Genomic DNA, 20,681 nt, shown 5'->3' with positions numbered 1-20,681 from the left:
CAATTAATTGCAAGCTACTTATATTTGACTCATAAATAGTGGTTAAGTGGGCAAAGTAAATTCAGTTTGAATCCTTGCTATTATCAAAGTTAACTTGAACTGGTTTTATTGGGGAACTTGTCAGTTTTGAAAACAGTGAATTTGAGACTTGGTAAATGCAAGGGAATAAATCGAGAACTAAATATTTTTCTTCAAATTAGTGGGTAGTTAAAGTATATGCAAGTTGTTAGTGAAAATTTCTGTTAAGTGCAAAATGTAATATAGTTCACAAAACTTGAAGAGAGATTACTTCAGTTTACTTTTTTGCAGTTAGTGGGTGGAAAACGCTTCAAGAATAAATTGGCTGTGTTGTGTTATGTATGGGCTTGCCATATAGACTATTTCCTCATAGTGTAGACAGATACAAAAGGTTTCAGAGTAGCAGCCGTGTTAGTCTGTATCTACAAAAAGAACAGGAGGACTTGTGGCCCCTTAGAGACTAACAAATTTATAAGAGCATAAGCTTTCGTGGGCTACAGCCCACTTCATCGTCTGCATAGAATGGAACATATAGTAAGATAACAAATGTATTAGAAAAAAGAAAAGGAGTACTTGTGACACCTTAGAGACTAACCAATTTATTTGAGCATGAGCTTTCGTGAGCTACAGCTCACTTCATCGGATGCATACTGAAATGTATTAGAGCATAAGCTTTCGTGGGCTACAGCTTATGGTTTGTATGGTAACTTCCAACTTATTAGTGTGTGTGTGTATATATATCTATATCTATATATATATATATAGATATATATCTATCTTACTGTATGTTCCATTCTATGCGTGCGATGAAGTGGGCTGTAGCCCATGACAGCTTATGCTCTTAATAAATTTGTTAGTCTCTAAGGTGCCACAAGTACTCCTGTTCTTTTTACAGATACAAAACTTTATGAAGTAAAGGTAAACGGCTTGTCTTTAAGAGTTTCTCATACTTTTTATTTTAAAAACCTAGTTTTTACAAGTTACTATTCTAAATTTAGCTGGTGATAACACAAACTTGTGCACTGCAGTGTTCACTCTAGCTTGTAGACGCCTATCCGGCACCAATGAGAATAGCATCAATATATTTATCTGACCAGAACTTGAACCAACACTGCTTTATCTAGATACTTTTTAAATAAAAGCAAACTTTACTTTGACGAGTGTTCAGGAAATAGGGATTGTGCTACTTTAGAAATAGTCTAATGTCATCCCGAAGGGTGGCTTTCAGGGAAGGAGGCAAGACACAATTTGTTTTATTGCTTAAGATTTCCAACGTTGCTAAGGAATTAGAAATCTGAAAATAACCTTCTAACCCTTTATTCCCTGTTTCACTTTCACATTTTATTTTAAATTTTCTGTAACCTAGAATGAAGTCATGTTTTCCAGTAGTGATGGCATTTTCTTTGAGTTCTACAGACTGGGCCTCTGAGCCCAAGCTGAGGCCAGGGGCCCCATGAAAGGGAATCTTTTCCCTTGGGAGAGTTCTCTCCAGTGTGCATGGAACAAGCCCCAGTCTGAGGAGCGTGTGGCTGGACAAATCTGTCTTGTATTATTGAGCTGCAGTTGAATAATATTTTACCTCTTTAAAAACACTGTCTTCTCTTTAAAGCTGTTTGACTATCTAGTCAGGGATTTAAGGCTGTGCTTTACAGGAAGACTAAAAAAAACCAAACCTCTTAATTTTTTTGCTGTACACTTTTTTTATTCTCATTTTATAATTTTGAAACGTGTGGCAAATGGATAATCTCTTGCTGGAAAACAGCTGTTACACTCCCTTTGTGCGTATTCAGGTAAGAAAAGTCCTAGTAGGAACCAATATCTTGCCTCTTGGAAGTGTATAAATTTAATCAAATAAGATTTGGCCTGTAGTTATTTCTGTCCTATGTGCCAAACTCTTCAGTCTTCCCTAGAAGTATTTTCAGTAAAAATGCCTTTAGGCTGCTGTTTCTGTACCATTCTCACCCATGCTTTTACTCCTGATATTTCTTCATTTGGTTACCTGATAGATTTCAGTTTGTTGCTCCAAAGCACAGCAGAAGAGTTAGGTGCAGTTTTAATTATGTTTCAGTGAAAAGCAGCTGCTTGATGGGGGAAACATAATTTGTTACACAATCATGTTTGTGATTTTTCCTTGGTGAACCTTTAGGAGAGTATCTGTGGGGATACAGGCCTTATCCCCAAGCTATTACAGCAAATGGGAGTCATTCCATTGACTTTGGATGGGCTTTGGATCAGGTCCTATAAGAACTAAAATTTCTTACCCTTTCAGTAACAAATGTCCATAGTTTGCAAGTTTGGTTAGAGTAATGTTAGTATAGCCACAAATGCCAATTCAGTTGTAGTTGGATGGAATTAGTTTTTATTTATCCAAACCAAAAGCCATGTCTTTAATTCATTAGTCCAACTTTTTTAACTCTTTAAAATCAGAAAAAATTAATTTTGGTATAACTATTGTCCTGTAACAAAAGAATAATTTTAAAAGGTATTAATATTTAGTATTATCAGTTTTAATTCATTTTTGAAGGTTTTTTTTGGTGACTCACCTTTTGAAGACCAATTTTATCTGTATCTCTTGGAAATGGGTGACCTCACTTAAATACTTACCAAACTTGGACAAATACAAATTAGCATATTTTCCCATCACTGTGCATTGGACTTACGCAGGCAAGTCCCATAAACACTACTGGGAATTACCAGCATACATCCATATCAGGTGGAGTGTGAACTCAAGATGTATTATCTACTTATTTCTAAATGTGGCAGTAGTGAGTCACAGTAGGTCTTGAACTTTTCACATAAATGTATACTTGACTTGCCAAGAGCTGATTTGATATTTGTTTTGAAAGATTATTAGCCAAGATTTGTGTTGCTTGTCATGACTATTTAGTAATTTTAAGAAAAAATGAATTATTCCAAAATTCTTAATGAGTATTTCAGTAATCATTTACTTTGCCAGGGTGTTGTGAGGTTTAATTTGTTAATATTTTAAATGTATTTTGAGACACTAAAGTAGAGGAAAACAAAACTTTATTTGAAAAGTGATTTATTGTTTAACAAAACATTTAAATCAACGGGAACATAAAAAAGAATGAGTTTATACTTCCTCAACCATTGCCTCTTACAGGCTACGGGCTCAGAAGCAACAAGTTCTCATATTGCTGGTCTTAATTCTTTTTATGTTTATAGTTTCATCTACTTCCTTTGGAAGTCATTCTGTGCGTGTGCGCATGTATGTGTGGGGTAGTGGGCAGACAGAACTCCTTCCAGTAGTCTGTCACAGTCATAACTTTCGCTCATAACCTGAAGTTTTACTATTCTCTGTTCCAGCGGTTCCCCAACTTTTTTTTTCTGAGCCCCTCTTTGGAGATTCCTGTCCCATGCCACACCCCTTTTTTCTAAGAAATGAGGTGGGGGGAGATGGAAGTGTATCTGGTACCCATGGGAGCCAGCAGCTGAGAGCACACAGACAGACCCTCCTCTTGACCCCAGCCCTTCTGAGGGCCCAGTCAGTTCCTCACACTTCGAAAACCTCTCCTTTGAACCAATTGATTCCCAATGTCTGGTCCTCTGATGTCTTTCTGAATATTTGACAGGTTTCAGAGTAGAAGTGTTAGTTTGTATCCGCAAAAAGAAAAGGAGTACGTGTGGCACCTTAGAGACTAACAAATTTAAGGTGCCACAAGTACTCCTTTTCTTTTTTCTGAATATTGTCACCTGTCAAGCACTGTGCACCCCCAGCTCCCTCCTCCAGGCTAGCCACATTTGGCTTAAGTTTTTAATGGGATTTTCAAGTACATGTTATGTAATGTATAAACATTGCATAAGGCATTTTTTCAGTGTCTGAAAAATGGAATAGTGCTTATACGCCAAAGTCTGTTTTTCTTTCATTTCTTTTACAAGATTTTTAACAATTGACTGCTTTGCCCTTGTGGAGTTTTTGTTTTTTTTTCTTGTTATATGACCTTGAGTGAATTCTGCTTTGTACTTGTGGCAGTGCTGAAATATTTTTAGAAAGAGGTTTTTAAAAACCTCAACTGACTTGTTTACGATTTTTGGTGAGGGAGAGTTAACATTAACTAGCCCTGCAAATCATACTCCTACTTTATAGTAGTAGCAGTAAGTAACTCGTATACTCTAATACTTTTGGTTCTCGTATTTATTTCCACTGGCCTTACAAAATCCTAAGGCATGAGGGTAAGTGACTCATTAATGTGATATAGGAATGTTAGCTATCATCCAAACACTTTGTTCACTTGTTGTTTTACTGGGATTTGAGTCACAAGTTATAAGTCAGTGACACAGATTTTATAATACACAAACAAGTGTCCAAATATTTTTAAAAGCAAGCCATTCTCAGCATGTGTAAATTTATTGGGACAGTGGTGGATGGGAATTAACTGACAGCATACACATGTAAGGTTATATTTTTTAAGTGACTTGTCTGACAACCTAGGCCTCAAACACAAAAAGAAGGTAAACACAATTGGAATTTGGCTACAATTGTTTAAAATTGTTACACTAAATTAAGCTTGTACTTGTGCAGACCTGTGTTTATAATCCGTTATCTGTCGTGATTCTTCATTCCTCAGTTTGTGTCAATTCCAAAGAATGTCACGTAATGCTATGCTGCTGTTCAGGAAGAATACATAGTTGGCATGCACAATTTTCTGAAGTGCAATGTGGGATGCAACTGAATGAGTGGATCTAGGGAAGGAATTTGGCAAAGTAGTGGTATTTGTTTCTTCTGCTGCTCAGTACTGTTTTGTAGGGGAGCTGAGGCTGGAAAACTATTTTTATAACCAGCTCTGGATTGGGTGTGCCATTTACAGCACTCCAGATTTTAAAGTGTAGGCCAGCAGCTTGCCTAATGAAGAGTAGCTGAATCTTATTAATTTGTTTCTAGTTTTTTGTCGTCTCATGCAGCTGAGCATTAGGATTTTGCTAACCTGAACAAAAGAAGTAAATGGATGGGGTACCATCATTTCCTTCAGCCGTGGCCACATAAGTTAGTATAATGTATTGCTTGGTAGCAGCAGGAGGAGGAGTATTTGGCGCAAATATTTGGTTTAACAAAACACTTTCCAGAGAGTGTGGTTGCAAGAAAACCCCCCATACCATATTTTCTTGCTCTTTCTGCCTCCTTGCCCTCTCTTTCTCAGTGCTTGACTGTAGTTAAGGAATTGCATCTTCAGGTTGGCCATTCGAGGTGCAGTAGCTGTGCTTTGGTAAATGCTCTTACCATTTACATTTAATTTTGATTTCGCAAGATTAGCTAATCCTTAAGGTACTATACTCTAATTCTGACAGCTGCAGTAGTACTTCATATGTATGTGAGCCTTCCATAAGCTATGGAAAGCATGCTCTTTGTAACCATATTTTTGTAAGATATTGGGTCATTTGTATGGAAGATTTTTTTTATAGAATAGTGTGACCTGGATGTTTTCTAATAGATATCTTTTGCTCTTGTTTACGTCTGTGTTGCTAAAATGAATCTAGAGCAGTTAATTCCAGAGCTACTCTTTCTTATTGGTAGGGCCCTACCAAATTCATGTCCACTTTGGTCAATGTCATGGTCATAGGATTTTAAAAATCATAAATTTCATGATTTCAGTTCTTTAAATATGAAATGTCACAGTGTTGTAATTGTAGGGATCCTGACCCAAAAAGGAGGTAGGGGTGTGTGTGTGTGTGGTGGTGGGGTCACAAGGTTATTGTAGGGAGTGTTAGGGTACTGCTAACCTTAACTTCTGCACTGCTTCTGGTGGCGGTGCTGCCTTCAGAGCTGGGCAGCTGGAAAGTGGTGGCTGCTGGCCTGGAGCCCAGCTCTGAAGGCAGAAGTAAACCACCCAATCTCTGCATTGGGAGCAGTAATTGCCAAAACATAGTTTGTGTGAACATTTAATGTGGTGCTTGATGTTTTTTGCTTTTACTTTCAGTCTTGTGTTGAGATTTCTGATTTTTTTTTGGTTTTGGATATATCTTTCTGTGTAGAACTAGATACCTTTACAATACAAACTCTGTTTTGTAACTCTTGTTCTTTTCTGTTCCCCAGCACACAATTCCCCTCAAAGTAAAGGGAAATGACCATTCCTGGAAGATTATATGAGATTAATCAAATGGCAGATAAGACAGTTTCCCCCAGCACTTGACATTTTAACTCTTGTAAGAAAAGCAAGTGGGCAGGAACTGTACAATCTGCGTCACTGAGTAGGAGTAGGGGGGAGAGTTTTTAACTGACTTAATTGAATGCTGCAAATCATGACATTTGTATGATGAGTAATTTTAAAAACTCCAAAGCAACTCAAAATAAGATTGGGTTTATAGTCTGTTTCTTGACGGGAAAGAATAATCTGCAAGCAAAGATTTCCTAGATTTTCGTAATTTTTGGAGACTGTCCGTTCTTAATATTAGCTGTGTGCTTGGTTCTGGGCAAGGCATATGTATCCCAGTTTCTGTGCTGAGGCTCTTATCTGTGTCCATCTTTCAGACTAAGATGCTTCAAGAACCCAAAGAAGCATTAACTTAGAATGCTAAATAAATTAGCCAGTGACATACATTTGTACAGGTTTAGAAAGCACCTTTCTTCTCCTATTTCAGATTTTTGTTGGTTTTATAAAATAATACCTACAGCTGCTTAAGTAATTTAATTTGTTTGTTTAGTAACAAAGCACACTGACATTGCTTGAAACTCTTCAGCTACACGTCTCTTCTGGGTCACTGAGTTCTGGCAAATGCAACTATCTTGCAGCTGGTGCTTTTACTGTTATTCATTCTGCTCTGCTGGCTGAAAATGGATAATCTCTGCCAGGATCATGCCCTTCATATCATTGGTGCCTGCATATTTTACTGTGTAAACAAAGGAAGTACATGAGCCTTAGCCTGTATAGACCATCCTGTGATTTCTGTTGCACCTCTGTCCATTACCATTAGGATGGTCTGTAAACAAGCTTTTAAAATTTTCCATTTTAATAGTGGCTAAAATGGACTTTCCACAATAATGAACGGTCAAAAGAAAATGCACACTTTTGGTCACAGCAATCACAGAAGTTAATGTTCCTCACTTCATTTTCTTCATGGGAAGGTTAGAGGAGAGCTAGGTCTGCTTGCTATCACTACTTTGAGAGCTGATGACTTAAACAGAAGGAGAGCTTTTGAGTGCCATCCCATGTTGTATGTTACTTGAGGGTAGACCTATGCTGCTCCCTGAAACCCTTTGGCTTTGTCCAGGAAGCTGATGGGACAGTTGCATGGCCCATTTTTCACTGGTCTGGGTCTTGTGATGCTGTCTTACGTTAAACTTTGGCCTTTTCCTGCATTATATTTCTTATTTTTATTCTCTTACAATCGCTTTACCTCTTCCCCACGAAGTATGAGATGATATGTTTAAGGTCCTGAGAAGGCTGTTTGCTTGTCCGTTATTATTGCATCACTTCCTTTGTTGTTCTACCAGTGTATATATACAAATGTAAAGAGCATATGCATTTTAACTGTGCTATAATAGCACCAAGTAGTAACTTCACCACATAGTTTAACCATTGTGTTCAGTTTCTAAACTGTATTGTTTCTTTTACAGGACCCGTCGGGGCACAGCCCCTTCTCATGGTGCCCAGACGTCCCGGCTATGGCACCATGGGCAAACCTATTAAATTGCTGGCCAACTGCTTCCAAGTTGAAATCCCAAAGATTGATGTCTACCTCTATGAGGTGGATATTAAACCAGATAAGTGTCCTCGCAGGGTGAACAGGTAAGTCGGTCACAGAAGTTGTAATTTAATCTAAACTATATTGAAATCTTTAAGCAACATAAGATCCTAGCGAAGTAATTAGAACTATAAAGTTATTTCACAGTATCTTATTTTAAGAGATGTCAGTGACTTCTAATCAAGATATCTTCCACTGTATGCTCTCTCAAGTTTAGCGAATAGGAATTTGTTCCCAAATGTGTCTGTCTGAGTTATTTATATGTCTCCCAGTGGTATTGGGATGATATGGTATCTTGCAGAATCGAAGTAAATAAAGTAGTTGGAATATATTGTGCTGGCTAATAATATCAAAGGCAAATAGTAATTTTTTTCCAGAAATCATTGAGTTTTAAATGAAATAGGCAAGATTTCTCACACATTTCTCAGTGCGCAATTAACCAGGAGTAAAGGATGAAAGATTAGTTCCTACATGCATATCTTAAGCCTAATTTATTTTAAATGCAGTATTAGAGATTTACAGTAAACTATAATGCTATGATGCCAGCTTCTTTTTTCATGTCTAAATTTCTGCTCTTGTTCAGCCAGTTTAGTGTAGCTGAGTTAAGTAGAATTCAGTCTGAACTACAGACCAATCAGCTTAACTTCAATACCCGGAAAGATAATGGAGCAAATAATTAAACAATCAAGTTGCAGACATCTAGAAGATAAGGTGTTAAGTAACAGTCAGCAGGGATCTGTCAAGAACAAATCATGTCAAATCAACCTAATAGCTTTTTTTGACAGGGTAACAAGCCTTGTGGATGGGGCGGGAGAGGGAGAAGTGGTAGATGTGGTATATATTGACTTTAGTAAGGCTTTTGATACTGTCTCGCATGACCTTGTCATGAACAAACTAGGGAAATGCAACCTAGATCAGGGATTCCCACGACAAATTTTTTTGGTGGCCTCAGAGTGCAGTCACCAACTTTTGCTGGTGGCTCCTCTGACAATTTTTCCTAAAATACTTAATTGCCTTTAGGAAAAACAAATATGCACATATACATGTCCAAATAATTGTAATGTATTTATGTAGGATATTGCAGACTCAATAATAAAAATGTCTATTCTGTACTGGACCTAAACAGAAGAGAAACAAATAATGTGCTTTGCATGTTCTTGTCTTTTTCGTTTACTTTTTTTCGACTTCCTAGCTAGTCTGTTTCTGTGACAAGTGATATTTCTGTGTTTCTTAATATCACTTTTCACAGCAGCAGACTAGCTAGCTGGGAGGCAATGAAAAATGATATTAACAAACATACAAATATTACTTTTTCGAGAAACAGACTTATTCAGCCCTGGCAAGGTGGGGGACAAATTTAAGCCCTGGGTGGGGAGGAAGACAGCTGGGGGCCAGAGGGGATGAGGAACTGGGGGAGGCAGTGGGTGTCTGGGGGGATGGATAGGGAACTGGGGGAGGCAGGGAGTGCCTGGGGGGATGGGAGTTTGAGCCTGTGGCCAGCACCTGCTGCCACATGGCTGGAGCCCAAAGACCAGCAGCAAGAGCATCTGGCAAGGGCACAGAGCATGCGGCTGGCATCCACCACCATGGGGCTGGGGCTGGATCCTGTGGCCAGAGCCCAAAATCGTGTGGCTCAGGATGGAGCCTCTCACCACGTGGCCCATGCCCAGGGCCAGAGGAGGCAGTGGGGGCCGGGGCAATGGGGAAGTGGTGGTGGTGAGCGCGGGGCCAGAGCCAGCGCCCCTGGGAAGGTGGGAACTCACACTGGCTGCCTGCTCCTCTGGTATTTGTGGCTATAGAGGGGGCACGGCACAACCCCTGCTGGTGATCCTGGGAGAGGGGCCTCTTCTTTGCCCTCCTTCCTCAGTCACTGGCCAGGAAGCTATGGTCGCACAAGAATCACTTGGTGCTTGCATTTGAGAAACACTGGCCTAGATGGAGCTACTATGAGGTGGGGTGCCAAATTGGCTGGAAGACTGTTTCCAGAGAGTAGTTTTCAGTGGTTCACAGTCAGTCTGGAAGGGCATAATGAGTGGGGTACCTCAGGGATCAGTTCTGGGTTCTGTTCTCCAATATCTGCATCAGTGATTTAGATCAGTGGTTCCCGAACTGGGGGTTCGCAGAACGTTACAGCGCATTGGCCAGAAAAATTTCACTAATGGCAGCCAGAGGACCCTGGGCATTGGAGGCAACAGGTGGGACCCGATTGCAGGACAGACAGCCTGAGCCCCAGGGAGAGAGGAGCAGGGCAGTTCAGCTTGAGCCCTTCCCCATGAGTGGGGGAGCCGGCCGCCTGAACCCCAGCACTCCACACGGATCTGGCAGCCTAAGCCCCAGGGAGAGCGGGGCCGGACAGTTGGGGCTGGTAGCCCAAGCCCTGCCCCCATCAGTGGAGTAGCCAGCCGCCCAAACCCCAGCCCTCCACCTGGGGCTGGCAGCCTGAGCCCCAGGGAGAGTGGGGCCGGGCAGTTGGGGCTGGCAGCCTGAGCCCCGGCGGTCAGTGGGACCTGCAGCCCAAGCTCAGTGGAGCTCAGTTGACTGGGGCGGTCAACGGGGTCCAGCAGCAGGAGCCCCACGGAGTGCAGAGGAAATTTAAACTTAAATCCCTTGAAATATTCATTTTTAGGAGGGGGTTCATGAGATTTCACAATTTAGCGAAAGGGGTTCGCGGGCTGTTAAAGTTTGGAAACCACTGATTTAACTAATGGCATAGAGCGTACGCTTATAAAGTTTGTGAATAATACCAAGCTGGGAGGGGTTGCAAGTGCTTTGGAGGATAGGATTAAAATTCAAAATCTTCTGGACAAACCGGAGAAATCGTCTGAAGTAAATAATCATAATGGATCACAAGCTAAATTTGAGTCAACAGTGTAACAGTGTTGCAAAAAAAGCAAACATCATTCTGGGATGTATGAGCAGTAGTGTTGTAAACCAGACACAAGAAGTAATTCTGCTGCTGTACTCTGTGCTGATTAGGCCTCAACTAGAGTATTGTGTCCAGTGGTACCATATTTCAGGGAAAGACATGGAGAAAGTCCAGAGAAAAGCAACAAAAAATGGTTAAAGGTCTAGAAAACATGACCTATGAGGGAAGATTGAAAAAAAACTGGGTTTGTTTTTCTGGAGAAGAGAAGACCTATGGGAGGAGAGTTGTGGGGGGAATGACATAGCAGTTTTCAAGTAAATAAAAGGTTGTTACAAGGAGGAGGGAGAAAATTTTTTCTCATTAACCTCTGAGGATAGGACAAGAAGCAATGGGATTAAATTACAGCAAGGGCAGTTTAGGTTGGACATTAGGAAAAACTTCTTAACTGTCAGGGTAGTTAAGTACTGGAATAAATTGCTTAGGGATGTTAGAGATTTTTAAGAGCAGGTTAGACAAACACCTGTTGGATGGTCTAGATCAGTGGTTCTCAAACTGTGGGTCAGGACCCCAAAGTGGGTCGCAACTCCATTTTAATGGGGTCGCCGGGGCTGGCTTAGACTTGCTGGGGCCCGGGGCTGAAGCTGAAGCCTGAGTCCCACCACCTGGGGCTGAAGCTGAAGCCTAAGGGCTTCAGCCATGGGCATTAGGGCTCAAGTTACAGGCCCCCTGCCTTGCGCTGAAGGCCTGGGGCTTGAGCTCCCCCACCACCTGCCCAGGGTGGTGGGACTCAGGCTTTGGTCCCCTTTCCTGGGGTTATGTAGTAATTTTTGTTGGCAAAAGGGGGTCACAGTGCAATGAAGTTTGAGAACCCCTGATCTAGGGGTCCTACTTTGTGTGCTTAGAGTGCAGGGGACAGGACTAGAAGATCTATTGAGGTCCCTTTAATAAGCAGCAGGTTTAAAACAAACAAACGAAAGGAAGTATTTCTTCACACAACACAGTGTCAACCTGTGGAACTCCTTGCCAGAGAATGTTGTGAAGTCGAAGATTATAACAGGGTTCAAAAAAGAACTAGATAAATTCATGGAGGATAGGTCCATCAGTGGCTGTTAGCGAAGATGGGCAAGGATGGTGTCCCTAGCCTCTGTTTGCCAGAAGCTGAGAATGGGCGACGGGATGGATCACTTGATGATTCCCTGTTCTGTTCATTCCCTCTGAAGCACCTAGTATTAGCCACGGTCAAAAGACAGGATACTGGGCTAGATGGATCTTTGGTCTGACCCAATATGGCCATTTTTATGTTCTTACATTATGGTCTTCCAGTCCTACAATTCTATTATTCTTCCCTGGTGTGTCTCAGGTCCTTTCTCTTTCTCTTCCCCCCTCTCATCAAAACACCAGTAGCGCTTTGTTTTCCTAATACTTACAGCATGACTGGGTCAATTAAATCCCTTGGTGGTCTGCTTACTTTTCTAGGTTTGTGGTTAAATAGGAAAACTTTTATGTCTGCTGCTATTCTAGAACAATAATTCATCTAATATCAGCTGTGATTTTTGTCTTCATTTTTGCCAGGGCCATTCTGAACTGAACCCAAGGGTGAACTATAATCAAGCTGTAGCTGATATTCAGCATGATCTTGAATCAGCCATAGCTCACTTTTTCTTTATGTAGAAATTGAAAGACCCATAAGCTGGATATAGTTAGGTTTTGTCTTGGTTCAGAAAGGTCAAACTGTACTGATTCCTGTTACATAAATTTGGTATACGTCACAAGCCGAGTTTGTTCATCTGTTATAATAGGGCTATCCTAAAATATTGAATTATAAATATAAAATTCTATCCCATTCTGCAGTTGTAGTCTATAGATAAAGATGAGTCTTGTTTCTTGGTCACTGCTGACTTAATTTCAGATTTTAGAGTCAAATTTGAAACAAGGAATGTGGTATTAAATTATTCCATGTAATCTGCATGTCAAGCATACAGTTTAATATTACACTGCATCCTTCCGAAAACTCATTTGTGTGCTTTGTGCAGGTTGCGTGTGTTATAGGTGAAGCTGGCAGCAACATCTATAGTTAAGATAGTCTAACTTTCCATTTATAAGACCCATCTTCAGTTGCTTTTAACTTTGCCAAACTCTAGGGCTGAAATTTTCCATGCCAAATGTCTGCCCCACCTGAATAATTTTTAAATTTTCAGCTCTTCCTAAAATGAGATTTGGCCAAAAAAAATCCTTATGTTAAATTCTTACCTTTTGAGATACTGACACCTACATACTCTTTGAAGAAGGTACTTGACATTTGACAAGGAGGCCGCTCTGGGCTCAGAGGAGTTGACTTTTGCTGTGCATATAAAAATCTACCCTATTAGGATGTTACAGGTCTCCTGGAAATTGACACTTGAACATGCTCTGAGGTTTGTTAAAATCTAGCATCTAAATTATCTGAAGAGTCCTTATGCCTTGAACATAGAGTGGGCAAGGATTGCAGAGGCTGAGCAGGACTTTCTCTGCAAATCTTCTCCTAGGTGCTGGGGGTTGTTGTGGTGCCAGGGGTAAAAAACGGTGAGAGGCAGGGCAAGCTGCAGGAGAACATGCTAGGGGATATTGGTAGAAGGATCTAACCACTCTCCTTTAGAGCCTGGAATTGAATCCAGGATTTCTGAGCATCTGTTCATACTCTGTCAAGCAAATAGCTGTAAACCCATATGGTGGTCAATATGGGTCCACATGATGGAATTTTTTCACTTGTGATTTTGTAAAGTAGGAAACAGATTTTTTTAAAAAAAGTTAAATATGTCAAGGCTACGGAGGAAAGCAGACAGTATTTCAGTGCCAGAACCAAGGTTGCCTGTACAGCCTAACACGTCCCAGTTGAGTGCTTGACTCTTGTAGCCTGGAAGTACTTTTAATGTAATTTGTTTTAAGCAATATTTAATTTGTATATTGTCCTTAATATCATGAGTTTTAGAGCAAAATACATCTCTATAGTTCAGAAGGAATTAGATTGGTCCAAAATGTGCCAATAGAAAAGATGAATCATTTTATGATAACTTGTAAGGAAGATGAATAACTTCATATTTCCTGTCTGCTTCCTCTGAATTGAATAGTTCTGATGGAAAGAGAGTGAGATACTTTTTTCTTGATGTGTCATGCAGTGCATTTTGCCAGTTGGCAAGATAGGTGGTTTCCACAATAATGAAGTAAAAGACCAATTTCTGCAGCCATGACATAATTAAAAAAAAAGAAAGAGAAAAGCTTCTTCCCTCATGACTTCCTTGAGATTCAGTACTGTTTTTCATGTATCTACTGTAGATAACTTGTTGATTTTGCAGTTCTACCCCTCTTCCTGCTTTTGATCTGAGGTTCTGATAATGCTGATTGTCAGTATGTTTCAGATGAATATTTTTCAGCTTTGCAGTGTTGTTGTAGCCATCTTGGTTCCAGGATCTGAGTGTGACGAGGTAGGTGTGATAATATAGTCTATTCATCCAAGTTCTGTTGGTGAAAGAGACAAGCTTTTGAGCTCCACAGAGCTTTTAGGAACGCTCTGTGGAGCTCAAAAACTTCTCTTTCACCAACAGAAGTTGGTCCAATAGACTATTATCTCACCCACCTTGTCTCTCCAATATTTTTCAGCTGACAGTTAAGTGCTGCAGTTATGGCACCTTATAAATACTAAAGATAGTATTTCACCAAACGGGTTTATAATGGAAGCACCATCACTTGACAATTGGTTTGATGTGTAAGTTTACTCTTGTGATTTGCTGGTTATTAACATATAGCTTCATCAAATGAACAGTGTGATAGAATGATAATCTTCAAGATGCAGGAGAAATGTAAACTACTCTAGGCTGACTTTCTCTTAGGTTGATTTCAGATGGCTTCATAGGATTCTGTTACTGTGTTGTAACTGCCACTTTGCTAAAAGCTGTAAATGAGGGCTTCTGCAGTGCAAACTAACGGAGTGCCTTCATTATTTATTGCACTGATCTGATCTGGAGGAAAGTACCCAACAAAACACTAACTGTTGGGAAGCTTTTCTTTCGGTTGCCGCAGTACAAGTGCTGAAGTCTCTTGAGAGAACCACATCAAAGAGAGTGCAACAGCTCACGGTGTGTCTAGTTAATTATCTCACTTAAAAAGTGGGAAATTTTACAAAACTGAGTATCACACATGACTTGAAATAAACGATTGGGGAGTAATATCAAAGTAGAGCACTTCCAAAAACCAGGAGCCCACCACCTTTCATATTCCCATTTGCTTTTTTATTGTGGTCTCATTTATTAAAGTGTGGTTACAGTGCTGTAGATAAGGGTTTGTGAGAACTTCAATTAATCTTTGATTATGCACTATAATTAGGTGCTATGAGTTTTTAAAGTAGTCTCAGGCAACGATAGAGTTTGTCAGAATATTTGGTTTGGATATTTAACATGTCTTTGTGATGATAGGTAGAGCTGATAGACACTTCTGATAAGAAGACCTTGTTTTCAGTTGCAGACCTTGTTTTCAGTTTCAGTTCAATCTTTCATACTGGGTGCCTCCCTTGAGTAAATTTTAGGAAAACTTTGGTCAAAATGTTTTATTCAGTTGCGCATGCTAAAAAAAAAATGTTGCAGCCTTTTCTTTGAAATGCTCTAGCTTTGGAGCCGGGATTTGAAATTTGCCAAGGGGGATAGCTTTTGTGTCAGGAATGTGCCTTTTGCTGTCTTCGTAAAAATCCACTCAAAGTTGACCTTTGAAAATCGCAGTTTGCACATTCTCAGTAGAGACATCCTAGAGCTTAACAGCTAAAATCTTCAAAGGTTATCCTCACTGAGCATACTCAAGCCTCTCACAGCTTCTAGTGTTGACAAGACTCCACCTGTCATCCCCACATGGCTACTCCAGCACACAGCTATGGGGGCTCAGAAAGACTTCACCTGTAATGGCTACTCCCAGCAGTTTTGGGCCAGGCACCAGAATTGAGAGCATAGAACCGTGCAACACTCCCCTCTGCTTCCACTGACTCCCCCACTGCTGGCACCCAGGCAGCATGGAGGAGGAAGCCATTAGATTAGAATGCAGAGGGAACAAAAGTTGAATGGGGGAGAGAGAGAAGTAGATAGGAACAGTGTCTCGTGAACTGGAATTTGGGGGCGGGAGGAGAAACTGAGAATTGGAGGAGGGAGAGTGGGTCCAGTTGGGCAAGGGGCTGTGTGGAAAATATAGTATAGGATCATGTTATTAAAGACTGTCATGCATGTCCACAAGGGGGCTGAATTAAGGTTGCACAGACAGTCTTAATTCTGGCATTTCCTAATGTTTGCATTTGCAACCTTAATGCTCTTTTAATGCCGTTTTTTGTGTATAATAGTAAATCAGAGTTTGGGGGAGGATTATAAATAGTTGATAATATGGACTAATTTTTTGTGTGTTTATATTTTTGGTCTCTGATATTTATAGACTATATTCTTGGTGAAGTTGGAATAGTTCAGATGTTTGCCACCCATGATTTCTTAATTATTGCTAAAACTAAGCTGCAACTGGTTAGTCCTCAACATTTTGTAAACTTTTAAGTACCAATATAAGTGTTTGCTACTTTACATATTAAAATACAGTCCCCCTGTTCCAGGCAATTTTCTGGGTACATTCAATGACATCTAGCATTTTATGAAGGTCTCAGTCACTGTGTATGGATTGAGCTGTGGTAAATTTTAGAGTGTTTGCGAAATGTTTTGAGGAGCGATTTGAAGGCAAGGAGGCTGCTTGGCTAACAAGAAGGGCATACTTTTCCACGTGTAAAAGTCACTGTAGTAAAAGTTGCAAACACAGGTAGAGAAATAGTAATGCTGTGTATTGGGTTCAGCTCCACAAACCTGTATTTGTTTGATATCCACTTGAATCCAGCTGATGTTTTCTTATGGTTTAAATAATAAAATACCAGTTTAATTTTTATTCAGATCTTAATTTACAGTAGCACTGTAAAGTTCATGTCCCTAAAATATTTTTATCTGGTCACATCATTTAAACGTTTCCTTGAAATGCTCTTGTACTCTGAAATATTATTTTAAGTGGGTACTGAACGGATTTCTTTTTTATCTATGATTTCCATCTATCTGCAAATAAATAGATGCTATTGACTGGTCCTTCAAACCCTCCTTGTTATCTGAAAATCAAGTTAATCCATTAGCCATAACTTGGCTTAACTAGTGCATTAAAGGTGTAATTAAGGTGTAGTTAGGGGGTCCATCTCTGTATACCTGCATGAAGTTTCTCCATTTGGAATCTAGTTAAAAATTCTGCTGGTGTGTGAGCCTGTAAAAAAAAAAAAAAAAAAAAAAAAATCTCACTTTCCTTCAGCTGCATTGGCTCTTTATTACTTTCTGTATGAATAATGCACTGATTTTTGTCACTAACGTGAGCACGTGACTCCAGTACATACAAGCAGCAACTCTGACTATGAAGATACCTTTTATAGTCAAATTAGACTATAATCCTATTTGAAAGACTCAAGAAGTTTTATATTTTAAATTGCATGATCAAATTAAATACTAACAGTTACTGTGATTCCTACTGCAAATGACAGCATGAAATCTGGTATCTTTGTTGAAATCCTGCATGTGCTTAGTAGATTTGTTTATAGTAGGTTACACTAAACTTGCTGTCTGTTTAAAAATGTCACCAGCTGTGTGTGTGTGTGTGTAAAAAATAAATATATAAATGTGGCAGGTATTAACTAAAAAACACAATTGTTGAAATCTTTAATATACAGTAAGTGCTACAGATGGCTGTAATGAGCCCAATAAAGGGGGCATTGTGTCTGCAGAACAAATGAGTGGCCAGAGAATGTTCTGCTGACTGGGTAGGCAGACAGGCAGCTACGACTTGCACTACATGAGTTAATACAACACCAAAATGCCTTTTCCTTTGAAGAAGTGTTTTTGGAAATAGACTTCCTGGTCTCTTGCAGGCTGTCTCTAGTATTTTGAATTAGAGTATATAAACTGTAGTGTAATGTTCCTCTTCTGTTTCCCTTCTCACTTCTCTTTGCTGTATTCTTCCATAAGTCTTCCCTATTGAGTTAACCAGTGCTGGTTTTTGAAGACCACAGTACAGATAAGTTCAATGGAGCAAAGCTGCAGTTAGAAACTGTTAGATTAGACATAGCTCTGTTAGTAAAAGAGTATAGAAGCTGTCTCCCTCTTTTCCCACTTCTCCCCACCTTCTTTATCTTTCTCGTTCAGCTCGTCACAGGTTGCAAACTGAAATTTATTGAAACATTGGCATTGCGTAGTTTATAGTCTGTGATGTATGTTGGACATAGTCTAGGGAGAGTGGCAGTGCACCAAAGTGTAGGGAGGGGTTTTCAGACAAGAGGGACTTGATTGTGGTGTGCAAGAAGAATCATTAGTAATAGGACACTAAAAAGTTCTTGTTACAGTGCAAGTGTGTGCACATTTCTAGTGTTTTTTTGTTTAAGATTTGAGTCAGTTACAAAATCCTCAAAATGGAGAGAATTGCAGATTGGATAACATTTTAATTTTATTGGCCTTGGAAACAATATTGTTTTGGGAAATTTAACTGCTGTTACTAATTTTGTTTAAAAAGGGAAGCAAAGTGTTTGTCATTTTATGGAAATACTTTGGGTTAACATTATGCATTCAGGAAGGGTCATATAAGTAAACTTTTCTGTTTGGGAACAAAAAATGCAAATTAAGTATTTTCTCCCACTCTCTATTGTAATTTAAGAATGGGAACGATTAGTATGCTATAGCTAACAAAAATCCTGATTCTTAGCAGAGTAAGAAGCAGCTGCAAGGCCATGGAGAAGATAAGTTGGTTTTTGTTTCTTGCAGTTTTTGTAGTTTTTTTTTTGTAACATTTGATGCCAGCTCTAGTCAGATGGATTGCAAAAGAGGAAAAGTCCCTGGACTCCTTAGTACCTGAATCTATTACAACTTGTGTGAGGGGTTAAAAGAATGTGGAAATTCTGTGTTGGTGGCTTTCTTATAGTATTCAGTGGCTGTATTAGGTTATTGTATTTTTTATTTATTAATCTTAACTGCTGTTAAAGAAAGTCACAATAAACCATAATCCTACTCAATTTTTGTTACTTGTAATCTTGGCTTTGGGTGGGATTAAAATGTAGGGATTTAAAAACATTTAAGAATTTTTAAAAGGCCAACATTCTTGGGTATTTTTAATACTGAAGCAGCCTGGAGAAGACAGTAACCAACTCCTTTTTGCAGATTGATGTATAAATTAACAAATTTTTAGGATGAACTAAAATATTCAAAATTGTGTGGTTTTCAGGAGTGAGCATAACCACCAGTTGTAAGGTTAAGCATGTACATTTTCCATAGTTCCAGTTTGAGTGCTTGAAGGTAAGCTGCTTCCAATGTGTTTGTAGCATAGTGGGGCATCAGTCCTGTATGAGGCTTTGGGGTACTATGGCAATACAAATAAATGATTCGTAAGCAACTGTATTTGCTGGTGGTATTGCATATCCTTCAGCATTTCATTATTCAGTATTTTGTCTGAATTTCTTGAACTAGTTTATGGAATATCAGTCAAGTGCAAATCAGTTAATTTTCTCTAAATAAGCTTACTGAAAACTGCTTGAAGAAAGTGTGTGAAAAATATGAAGGCAGTTGTTCTCAGTGATACAATCTTCCATGATTATTTAATTGTAGATATTTCTGTTCTCTTACAACTGTGCCTTTTTTAGGGAGGTGGTGGACTCCATGGTGCAGCATTTTAAAGTGACAATATTTGGGGACCGGAGACCAGTTTATGATGGGAAGAGAAGCCTTTATACAGCCAATCCACTCCCTGTAGCAACCACTGGGGTAAGACATATTGGTACTTCTCCGTTGTTACACACAGCTTGTCAGAAAAGCAAGAATATTTTTCTAAAAAGGTTAGCTTCAGAAATAATTGAAAATACACTAGGGTATCTGAAATGCAATAAGAACCTCCCTAATGTACACCTTGATCCATAAACCCCATAATATACAGAAAGTAATAGTCTTTACCATCTTCTCAGTAAATATTTAATAGTATTTGATATTTTTCTGCGCTGAGATCTCATATTAAATATTCAGTTTTACAACATATACTATATAGTATACTTGTTCTCAAACTTTAGCAACCTGAGGACCCCCATTTGAATTTCAAATTTTTCTTGGCCCCTCAAACACCCTGTTCAGCCCCAGGCCCTGCCCCCACTCCACCCCTTCCTCCAGGACCCCACCCCATCTCTTCTCATCCCGGTCCACCTCTCCTCCTCCTCTTCCTCGCCAATATACCGAGATGTACAGACATTCTTTTCCCAACCTATGTATTATATAATTTTTTAACATTAGTTTTAATAAAATTTTTAAATTTATTAGTAGCAGTATTATTAAACATTCACAAATAGGCTTTCAAGTTAAAATTCTCTTAAGATAATGAGTTCACACTTTGAGGCTAGACTGATAATACATGAACATATGGATCACATATTTAAGGCGACGTATGCAGCTTGTTGCATCCAGTTTCCTGGGTTTATCCACTCTCAGCCCAATCCAAAACCTTGGCTTGTAATCATTTTTGAATCTGTGTTTAATCAGTGTGTTTCACCAGACATGATCACAAACTATGTTCAGAAATAGTGATATAGGCTGCCAGGGGCAAAGAGGAACAAGGGTCATCTACAGCATGTTTATAGCTGCAGTAGCCTAAAAGTTTAAAATAAAAACATTTCTCTTCTCTTTCCCCTCCCTTCTGCGGGGCAGGGAAATAATGCTGCAGTGTGTGATAGCTATGCTGGCAGACTGAGAGAACCATTCTTTTTGAGCAGTTGCTTACACAACTCAAAACATTAAGTGTTGACAGGATCTTGTTCTCTGCTGTTAGTTATTTTATAGGCTAAATCCAAGAGCTGCTGCAAAGTGTCATCATCACTTTAAACTTCCTTCCACCCACTTTATATGATTCTTCCTCCTTATCTCAGATCTCCCCTTCTACTTTCCCACACCTGCCAAATAAAAGCAAAAATGTTCCTTCTCCCCAGTTTTGACTTCAGATTGTGGATAGGTGGGACAAACATAGGCTAACTGTCTGAAAGAGAAAATGG

The 20,681-nt window shown here is 39.4% G+C and overlaps 1 protein-coding gene across 5 annotated transcripts in view; it reads left to right on the top strand.

The window, feature by feature from the left end:
• Positions 1 to 20,681, top strand: part of AGO3 (argonaute RISC catalytic component 3) — a 65,375-nt gene that overhangs the window by 7,920 nt on the left and 36,774 nt on the right. For all 5 annotated transcript variants that reach the window (XR_012155648.1, XM_073317893.1, XM_073317894.1 and 2 more), the window contains exons 2-3: positions 7,592 to 7,763; positions 19,293 to 19,413. Coding sequence is in view for 4 of the 5 variants with exons in the window: in XM_073317893.1 (XP_073173994.1) it covers positions 7,592 to 7,763; positions 19,293 to 19,413 (293 nt within the window). In the remaining variant the exon portion in view is untranslated. The remainder of the gene's footprint in view (positions 1 to 7,591; positions 7,764 to 19,292; positions 19,414 to 20,681) is intronic.

This window comes from Lepidochelys kempii, chromosome 19 (assembly GCF_965140265.1).
Source record: "Lepidochelys kempii isolate rLepKem1 chromosome 19, rLepKem1.hap2, whole genome shotgun sequence".
Classification (NCBI taxonomy): Eukaryota; Metazoa; Chordata; order Testudines; family Cheloniidae; genus Lepidochelys; species Lepidochelys kempii.
The sequence above is the reverse complement of the archived record's forward strand: the minus strand, read 5'-3'. Positions and strand labels throughout refer to the sequence as shown.